This window comes from Delphinapterus leucas, chromosome 1 (assembly GCF_059928025.1).
Source record: "Delphinapterus leucas isolate spDelLeu-1000000601 "Yukka" chromosome 1, BTC_Dleu_Yukka2, whole genome shotgun sequence".
NCBI lineage: Eukaryota > Metazoa > Chordata > Mammalia > Artiodactyla > Monodontidae > Delphinapterus > Delphinapterus leucas.
This window is the reverse complement of record NC_143129.1, coordinates 74,359,257-74,368,551: the sequence shown is the minus strand read 5'-3', so window position 1 is coordinate 74,368,551 and position 9,295 is coordinate 74,359,257. Positions and strand designations below refer to the sequence as shown.

Here is a 9,295-nt window from a genome sequence, read left to right as displayed (position 1 = left end):
TCTGCTATTGATTCCTTCTAGAGTATTTTTAATGTCAGTAATTGTGTTGTTCATCACTGTTTTTTTGCTCTTTGGTTCTTCTAGATCCTTGTTAAATATTTCTTGTATTTTCTCCATTCTGTTTCCGAGATTTTGGATTATGTTTACTGTAATTACTCTGAGTTCTTTTTCAGGTCCGTTGCCTCTTTCATCTTCATTTATGTGGGCTTATAGGTTTTTACCTTGCTCTTTCATCTGTAACATAATTTTTTGTCGTTTCTTTTTTTTTTTGCTGAGTGGTGCTGTATTCCTGTTTTACTGGTTGTATGGCCTGAGATGTCCAGCACTGGATTTTACAGACAGTTGGATAGAGCTGGGTCTTGGTGCTGAGATGAGGACCTCCAGAAGTTCTCACTCCTACTGATATTCCCTGGGGTTTGACGTTCTCTGTTAGTCCAGTGATTTGGTCTTAGAGCTCCCACCACAGGAGCTCAGGCCCAGCCTCTGGCCTTGAAACCAAGATCCTGCAAGTTTCGTGACATGGTAAAAAAAAAGAAAGAAAGAAAGAAAGAAAGATAAAAAGGAGCAGTACAGTATCAAAGTTAAAAACGAAATAAAATTAGAAAGATAAAAAATATATTAGGAAAAATAAAAGTTTAATTGAAACAACTGCAACAAGGTAAAATAAAACCACAATAGAAAAAAGAAAAAAAGGGTGGTAGTGGGGAACGAGCCAAAAGTAGAGAACAATAACAAAGTATAAAGAATAAAATAAAATTAGAAAAATAAAAGATTTATTAGGAAAAATGAAAATATAAGAGAATCAACAAGGTAAAACAGAACCCCAATCTAAAAGAAGAAAAAAGAAAAAAAAAAAAAACAGCCTTGGCTATTGGGGTGGAGTTTAGGCAGTGGTGGAACTAAGGCAGGGGTGGAGTTTAGGGTGGGGTGGGACTTAGGCAGGTGGGAGCATGATGTTTTTGTGTGGCCCGGGGCCTAGGCTCAGGACCACATAGCCAGAAAAGGCCCCGGGGGCGGGGTTTAGGCTGGGCGATGTTCAAGCATGGGGCGGGGCCTCTGCTTAGGACCTGCATGGAAGGGAAGAGGCAGCACGTAGAAAGGAGGGCCTCTGGAGTGTGGAGTTCCGGAGTTTGGAGGTAGGGCCCTGAGTGAGGGTGTGTGGGTGGTGTTTAGGCCCAGCACATTGAAGGGGGTCTCCGATTGTAGAGGTAGAGCCCTGGGTGGGGGTGTAGGAACAGGGCTTGAGCTCTGCGGGTAAGGCGGGAGACTCCAAGGGCAGAGGAGTAGGCCAGGGAGCCCAACAAGCTCTCCAGTGCCTAAGTGGACAGGGAAAGCACTGGCCACATTCCCTTCCATTCCTTTGCACCCCTCCCCCACTGTCACCTCCAGGGTCTTCCCTGTAGCCACTGGACCCCTAACCATGGGTGGGTGCCGCTAGGTGTAGGAACTCCTCCCCTCCCCCAGCCACCCCTCAGGGGTGCCGGTCCTAGAGGTCGGGCCTTTACTTTTGCTCCCCCTTCCCTCCCTCCCTCTCCCTCAGATCCATGTGGCTGGAGGATCCCTAGGTGGTCAGAGGATCAGGCCCAGTATCTCAGCAGGTTCCTGGGGGCCCAAGTGGGCAGGAGAAACCTGGCCACACTCCTTGTTGATCCTCTGCCCCCCCAGTGGTTCCCCAATTTCCCCCTTCGAGCGTGGGATCCCTTCGCCTCCTCCAGCCAACCCTCAGGGACGCCAGTCCCCTCTGACCTCCACTTCTTCTACCCTTACACTCCCCCCACACCCTACCTGGTTGCTGGGGGTTCCTCCTGTCCACTTAGGTGTTCGTGGTCCCCTACCAGTGCCCGGTAGGTGCCCTAGTTGTGAGGAGATGCGAATTCCGCATCCTCCTAGTATGCCATCTTGACTCCACCCCCTTATCGTATGGTTTTTATTCTTCAGTTTGTTGATGTGGTGTATCACATCGATTGATTTGCAGGTATTGAAACTGATCAATTGATAGTGATCATGGGGTAGGATCCTTTTAATGTATTGTTGGATTCGGATTGCTAGTATTTTGTTGAGGATTTTTTCAAGCATGGTATCTGATGTATGTTTTCACTTGGAGCTGATTAGAAATTGTTATTTGGGTCATATGCTGGAGATGATGTTATTCCTTACATGTTTGACCTAGGTAAGCAGATTCAAGTCTGATAATCTTAGATATTCAAATTCTGTTGTCAGACAGAAACCAAGCTCTGTTCTCTCCCGTAGGATTAGAAGATGTGTCGTTCCTGAATTCCTTTGAAGACTTTCAGCAAATTACATGACATTGTGAAGGGCAGTTGTCCTGGAATAGATGGGCTTTCTGTAATGGAAAAAGGAGAAAAATAAAGTAGGTAAATAGGGACTAGAGTGTCAGGCCACTCCTCATGGATATGGAGGTGGTTTGGAGAGCACTAACAGGCAGTAAGGGATATTGACAGCATAAGCAGGATTAAATTTAAAAAACAAGTAGGTTAAAAACTCAGTTATGTGTGGTGATCCTAATACAAGGTAGCTTCTTGGATATGTTTTGGAGCTGTCCTGAGACTTTCTGTATCCTGCTGGTATTTGTGCATCTGTAAAATGGCCCCTTTACTTTTACCATATTTGCAAAGTCATAGGTCTGAGAAGAGAGGTAAGAATGTAAAAAGATGTGCCAATCATAGGCTTACCCCTTGGGACTGTTGAACTTCAGAGTAAATTGTGGTGGAGTCATTGTTTTTCACAGGTTTTGGGATTTCCATTTCCTATAAAACACAATCATACCAATTTGGCTCACATAAAGAGAAATGTACTCATGCACAGATACAGTAAGTCCCCTACTTATGAGACTTCAAGTTGTGATATTTCAAAGATGTGAACGTGTGTTCACATGTCCAATCACGTAAGTTAGTTCACGCGTCTGGTGTACATTGTCATGTCAAATGGTTGCGTACTTGACAACAAAGTAAGTGCACAAGCTTTTGTGTACTTACTTTATGTAGCTTACTAATGAAGACTAGATAGAATTGGAGGCTCAAAGAAAGAAGAGAGACAAGAGGAAGAAGAAGTAATTGAAGAACTGAAGAGATTCACGATACAGGAAATGGAAAGGGGATTTTCTTTATTTGAAGAGGCACTGTTAGTTTTTGAGGCACAGGACCCAAATATAGAACAGTACATGAAGGTTGCAGCAGCCGTTCAGAATGCGATCCAGTGCTACCGTGTCATTTATGGTGAGAAAAAAAAGCTACTACCCAGACATCACAGGATCATTTTTTCAAGAGAATAGTTAAAATTGAATGCAGCAAGGAACCAGAACCTGTGACATCAACGTCAGGCATGGGTGAAATTGCAGCTTGCCCTCCACCTCCTATTGCAGGAGATCCTTCAGCTCTGCCATCTCCCATGTCCTCTTCCTCTGCCAGTCAGTAACTCTTCTTGCCTGTTCACTCGATGCCAGCCCCTGTATGCCAGCTCTTGTACCGTATTACTGTACTTTTCAAGGTACTGTACTGTAAGATTAAAAATGTTTTCTTTATTTTTTTTGTTTTTTTGTTTTTTATGCATTATTTTTGTGAAAAGTATTATAAACCTATTACAGTACAGTACAGTACTATATAGCTGATTGTGTTAGTTGGGTATCTAGGTTACTTTTGTTGGACGTAAGAACAAATTGGACTTACGAGCATGCTCTCGGAATGGAACTCATTTGTATGTAAGGGACTTACTGTATATTCTTGGGAAAGGCAGTGTGACAAATGAGGGATGATGTCAAAGTTCTTTAGGAGGAAGGCTAGGGAGTGTCCAGCAAGAGAAGCTGGAAACAAAGCACCACTAGCTCTTAAACCTGTGAAGGATTAGTCACCTTTCCTGAGCCCCAAACAGAAGCACAACACTCCAGCAAACTGGTGGTCTCAAGAACCAGAGAGAGAGAGAAGGGCGACCTTGTTGGCAGGTGGTGTGAAGGAAAGAAAACATTCTTGTCCTGCATCCAACTCTACTCTCCTTCCTCTATTTTTAGGAACTAACCTACACACCAGATGGTTATTGTATTACATCTTTTGTCTCAGATCTTTACTACCTATAACTGGAGTTATTGCCTGCTTCATTTTACCCCTGTGATTCTATTTGCCTGGTCATCATGTCACTGGGGTTCTCCTCAAGCATGGGGAACTGGTAGAGCAGGAATATCTTGTCTTAAGAATGGCTCTAAAAAAAAAAAAAAAAAAAAAAAGAGAATGGCTCTGCTTGGAATAAAAAGTGTGGCAGTAACAGAAGTCCCCCATCCTCATAGTTTTTGGCATTTTAAATTAACTAAGGCATATTTGGGGTGTTATCAAAACCTCTGAAACTCTCCAAAGTACCATGTTTTGCTAAGCAAAAGTTAACAAACTTGCCGGAGAGTTTCTTTGTTTGTTGAGAGTAATTCATCTTGTCTTCAAGAGGAAATTGGAAAGGCAATTGAAATATCTGAAGTGAGAGCACTTCTTATTGTTGGCTAGCTTCAGAGTCTACTTTGCAAATACCTGTGAGGGGCTTTGTGAAGGGAGATTTGCTTGTGGAATCCAAGATTTCTAGCCAGACCATTGTTTCCATCAACTGAAGAATGCTGGCTCTCGGCTTATTTTTCAGAAGACATGGAAGATGGCCTCCCAGGATGTGTAGTGTTATTTAGAAATGTACCACCTGCAGGTGCTTTATTTTGCGGTTGATGGGGAATTACTGATGCATGGCGAGGAGTTCCTGGTGCCTGACCAAAGCCATCCTGTTATGTTGCTAGAGGGCAGGGGACGATTGAGGACCGCTCATGCCTTTAGTGTCCTCTACTGTTGAGGGATTGCAAATTCTTGCCCCTCTTCCCTCTTGAGAGACTCTTCTGGGCTCCCCTATTTCCCCTACATCCAGGATGAGAAAGCCCCTGATACAAAATCATGCCCTCTGGGGGCTCTCAAGCTTAAATGAACTCTGATCCATCCAGCAAGTATTTACTGAGCATCATGCTAAGACATAGGGGAAGAGAGAGGAAGACATAATTTTCACTTCCAGGCAGCTTGTAATTAAGCTGAAGGGACAAGACTCACTGATGCGTTAAGCAGTTAGATTAAGCAATGTAAAGCAGGGTATGAGTCAACATTCTACTGAGGTGTGAGCATTGAGGTCTAGAAAGGTCCCGCACATAACTCTGCAGTTCTTGTCGCTGCCTTTGCCTCTCCTCAATGGTGTATGTCATTTGAATTTAGAAAAATTTGGTGACAAGTTCATGTATAATGACTGTGAAAATAATGACCATGAAGGAGTATAAACCTGAAAGTACTCACCCTCTTTGAATGGGTGACCTGAGCATACACAGTGCTCCCTGGAGAGAAGGAAGCATACTCTAAGTTCCTCACAGTCTCTGCTGTTAACACAGGAAGGCACAGTCAGTAGCTGAAGGACTCTGGTCTGCTCTCCCAGGACCTTGTCTACCCCAGGCCATTCTCTGACCCCAGAGAGGCAATTGTTCAAAGCATGGCCCTTCCTTAGGGTTCATTCATTTTTGACAGTCTTTGGAGTTCTGGGTTGAACCAGAACATTCTCAGCCATGTGATCTATTTCTGACCTCATCTCCTCAGGGGCACATGGTCTTGAGCTATCCTAAAGCCTCAGAGTCTCCCTCTGGCTTCACAGGAAGGGAAGCTTCTGGGACCAAATAACACTGCCTACACAGGAGCTAGAGAACCTCACTGGTGAGCATAATGGAGCCAGATTATTTCACATATATAATACTATTAAACTTTTCAGAGCTCCTTAGAGTGGGTTTGATTATATTAGAGATGAGGAACTGGAGGCTCAGAAAGTTTTACAGACTTGGTGCAAACTCACACAGGAAATGATCAGACACGAATTTGAATGCATGCCTTCTCACTCCAAACCTCATGCCAGGTCCTCCATGCATGAAGTCATGTATCTCTCACCCATGAAATAAGACTCAATGCCAGTCTGAGTCCAGAGCCTGTGTTTCTGTCTCTATATCATACTTTCTCTTTTGACTGTGTCCACTCAATGCCCAAACCCTGGCTGAAGAGAGTGATGGGGTCAGGCAGTTTGTCTTTACCCTGCACCTCCTGTTGATAATGAACAGGTCATGAGTCCTTTCACTGGCGCTTAGTCTCTCCGTTGGCAGAGTGGGGAATGACCCTAATCCTACCCCAAGAAATTGCATGAGTGACCGGTTTGCATGCTTGTAAGGGACCCTGTAAGTCACACAGGGGACAAACTTGCACAGTTCCAGGTGTTATCCCCTTGCACCATCTGGTCCATCTGAGTAATGACATTCTGACTCCCTCCTCTCTCATTATACAGCCCTCTGACTGCCCCCCTTTCCTTTTCACTTGGTTCTTCCCATCTGTTTTATGATTGGGAGTTAAGAGTCTGGAAGCTCACCAGGACACTGGGTTTGCTGAGTAGAGAACTGAAAGAAACCTGAAAAATAAAATTAATTGAAATCTGTTGAAATCTGTGACTATAGTGAGAGAAGCCTTCCACCCCCTACCCCTAGATGTGTCTCTCTAGAGGGTGTGGTGGAAGGGGACCTGAAAGGGTCCTGCATTTTCCAGTAAGACACTTTTCTAGGAGATTAGCACATGTGTATTCACAACCCAGGTGTTGTCCCAGTGGACCAGCTGAGCCAGGGTTTGCATGCTCCCTCCCTTTATCTGTCTTCTACAAGACAGAGTCTTTTGGAGGCCCCAAATGCTAAGTCTCTGGAACCTTGGAGAAGAAACAGTAAGTAGGAAGAAAGGAAACCTATTTTTTTCCTCCAAACAAATAACAGCACGATGATGACCACAACTATACATATTGAAGAAACTGCCACTACAATCCACATGGTATCCAGGTGTTCATTTTTTTCATTAGTAACACCTAAAAAGAAAAAAAAAGAAGTTGCACTTGAGACACATCGAGTGAGGCCCAGAGTGGTTTTTTAGAGCCTCTACTGCATCTCTTCTAGACCATCTTTGGGAGTTGGGTGGGTTCATCTATACCCAGAGGCTCTGGGGGTATGAGCAGGCTTTCTGGGAGTGGGAGTCCCATTTAGGCAGACAGGGCATGGTGGAGCCTGGTAGAGCCAGTGTGAGGAAGCAATCCTGCCTTCCCAAGGACTTTGCTCTTGGGATCTGAGTGGGCTGGAGAAAGGGTTGGTGGAGGGGGAGGGAGGAAGGAGAGACCTCTGGGGGAGTGTGAGGCATGGAGCCCCAGGGGATGTCTGTCCCTTCCCAGTGTAACTTGGCTGTCTCCTACTGGGCTGCTGTTTTAGGAATCATAAAGAGCACAAGAGACACCCCACACCTCACAGCCACTCAAGGCTCTCAGAGAGACCTGAGACATACTTACTTTTGCAGAGACTCTGGACAGAGACAGAGAAGGATGAATTGCTGACAGGATTCTCAGCTATGCAGGTGTAGGTCTCTTCATTGAAACTCTTGGGGTCCCAGGAGATAGTAAGGTTTGCTTCACTTTGAAGTGTTTTTCCTGAGACCTGCCACCTGAATAAGATGTTATCATTTGGATTCTCCACAGAGCAGGTCAGGAGGATCTCACAGGTCCTATTATTAGACCATTTGGTGTGAGGGACAACTTGTAAGTTCCTCAGTCGTCCTGTGTGCAGAGAAGAGGCCTGGATTAAGGACAAATGTCTTGGCTCAGCCCTCTGTGAAAAATACTCTCACCTCGATGTTTCTGTATTCCACCTGACACAGCTGTGTACTCTGTAAATAACTCTGCATGTACTGCCTAATTGATGACATCAAGGTATGGGGTGACCAAATGATAACAGTCAGTATGAGACAGAGTAGGCAGTGGGAGAGAGGGAAGGGAAAGACTGGGGTTGTTGCCAACTAGTCGGGTGATTTTAAGCTGATCACTTTAATTTTTGGAGCTCCAGTTTCTTCCTGGGGGTCCTTCTAACACTTGTTCACTGCCCCTCATGTAAAGATAATTTGGAGACTAAGCTAAGGGCCAGCCCTACCTCAGCCAGGTCCGAAACCAGAAGACCAGGCATACTTCTCCATTGTCAGAATTCCCTAGATGGGATGGAAGATAAAAGCTTAACACTCTTGGAGAACTGTATTTCCCACATCTGTGGGAATATTGGTTCTCACTGGAGCTGATGCTGGCTCAAATGATGACAAAGAGACCTTGATGTAGAGTGTCACCAAGTCAGAAAGGGAAATGTTGAGAATTAAAGAATTAGGAAAGGAAGAAGTGAAGAAACAGAGAGAAAGCAAGAAATTCTGGGGAAGAAAGAAGTGCAATATATTTGGGACTACATATGTTGCAGAAATATCTGAGAGCAGAGACCAGAAAATATCACCTCTAAGGTGTCAGTGGCTGTGAATCAATGAGGACATGAAAGCAGTACAGAAAAGCCCTCTGACCTAGACTCCGCCCAAGGGTTGAAATAAAGGTGACCCAATAGAAACAGAATGACTCCAACTGTCTGATTAGAAGAGATTAAGTAATGCTTTAAGCTTAGCTAACTGAGTAGGGGTGGTGGAACATACCTTGCTAGAACAGAATTTTCATGTCATGGCAAGAATGTTGGATTTGGAGTTAGGAAGACCTAGGTTAGAATCACGGCTTTGTCATTTACTGGCTACATGGACAAATTTTAGTCTCTTCATGCCTAAGTTTCCTCATCTATAAAACTGGGCAATAATACTTACTTCTTAGGTAATTATGAGGATTAAATGAGACAGCATGTAGCACAGAAATGGCAAATATTTGGCATGAATATTACATCTCCTTCAGCCAATGTCTGTTGCTGACCTCAAAAATCTATCTTGATATCTTTCTCCACTTGATGAATATATAACTACTGACTTGACATTTCCACCTGGATATGTGTATCTCCAACTCAACATGTTCAAAAAGACTCCTGTTTTTCTCTCCAAAACCTTCTCAATCTGCAACTTTCCCCATCTTAGTTGACAACAACTGCATCCTCCCAGTCAACCAAGCCAAAAGCCCTGGAGTCATACCTGACTCATCTTTTCCTCTCGTACTCCCACATCACAAAATCCTGGTGGCTTTACTTCTAAAATATATCCAGAATCCAACCACTTCTCACTACCTCCACTGCTACCACTCTGGTCCAAGCCAGTATTACCTCTTGCTTAGATAGTTGCAATGGCTTCCTAATTGGTTCAGTGGCTTCCGCCCTTGTCCAAAGAGATCCTTTAAATAAGTAAGTTAAATTATATTACTTCTCTGCAAAACCCTCCAATTGTTGTCCATTCCCCCAAAATAGAAG

At 44.2% G+C, this 9,295-nt stretch overlaps 1 protein-coding gene across 8 annotated transcripts in view; it reads right to left on the bottom strand.

Moving 5' to 3' along the window:
- Positions 1–616: 616 nt before the first annotated feature.
- Positions 617–9,295, bottom strand: part of SLAMF6 (SLAM family member 6) — a 30,346-nt gene continuing 21,667 nt past the window's right edge. For 2 of the 8 annotated variants that reach the window (XM_030759529.2, XM_089912736.1), the window contains 6 exons: positions 7,378–7,641; positions 6,790–6,906; positions 6,427–6,465; positions 5,322–5,401; positions 2,694–2,768; positions 617–2,344 (listed from right to left, as the gene is read on the bottom strand). In XM_030759529.2, the coding sequence (XP_030615389.1) occupies positions 2,291–2,344; positions 2,694–2,768; positions 5,322–5,401; positions 6,427–6,465; positions 6,790–6,906; positions 7,378–7,641 (629 nt within the window). In that variant the 3' untranslated portion in view covers positions 617–2,290. Of the gene's footprint in view, positions 2,345–2,681; positions 2,769–3,109; positions 3,516–4,529; positions 5,402–6,426; positions 6,466–6,789; positions 6,907–7,377; positions 7,642–9,295 lie in introns of those variants that run through there. The other 6 variants (XR_016393473.1, XR_002642722.3, XM_022559268.3 and 3 more) reach the window with 6 other exon arrangements.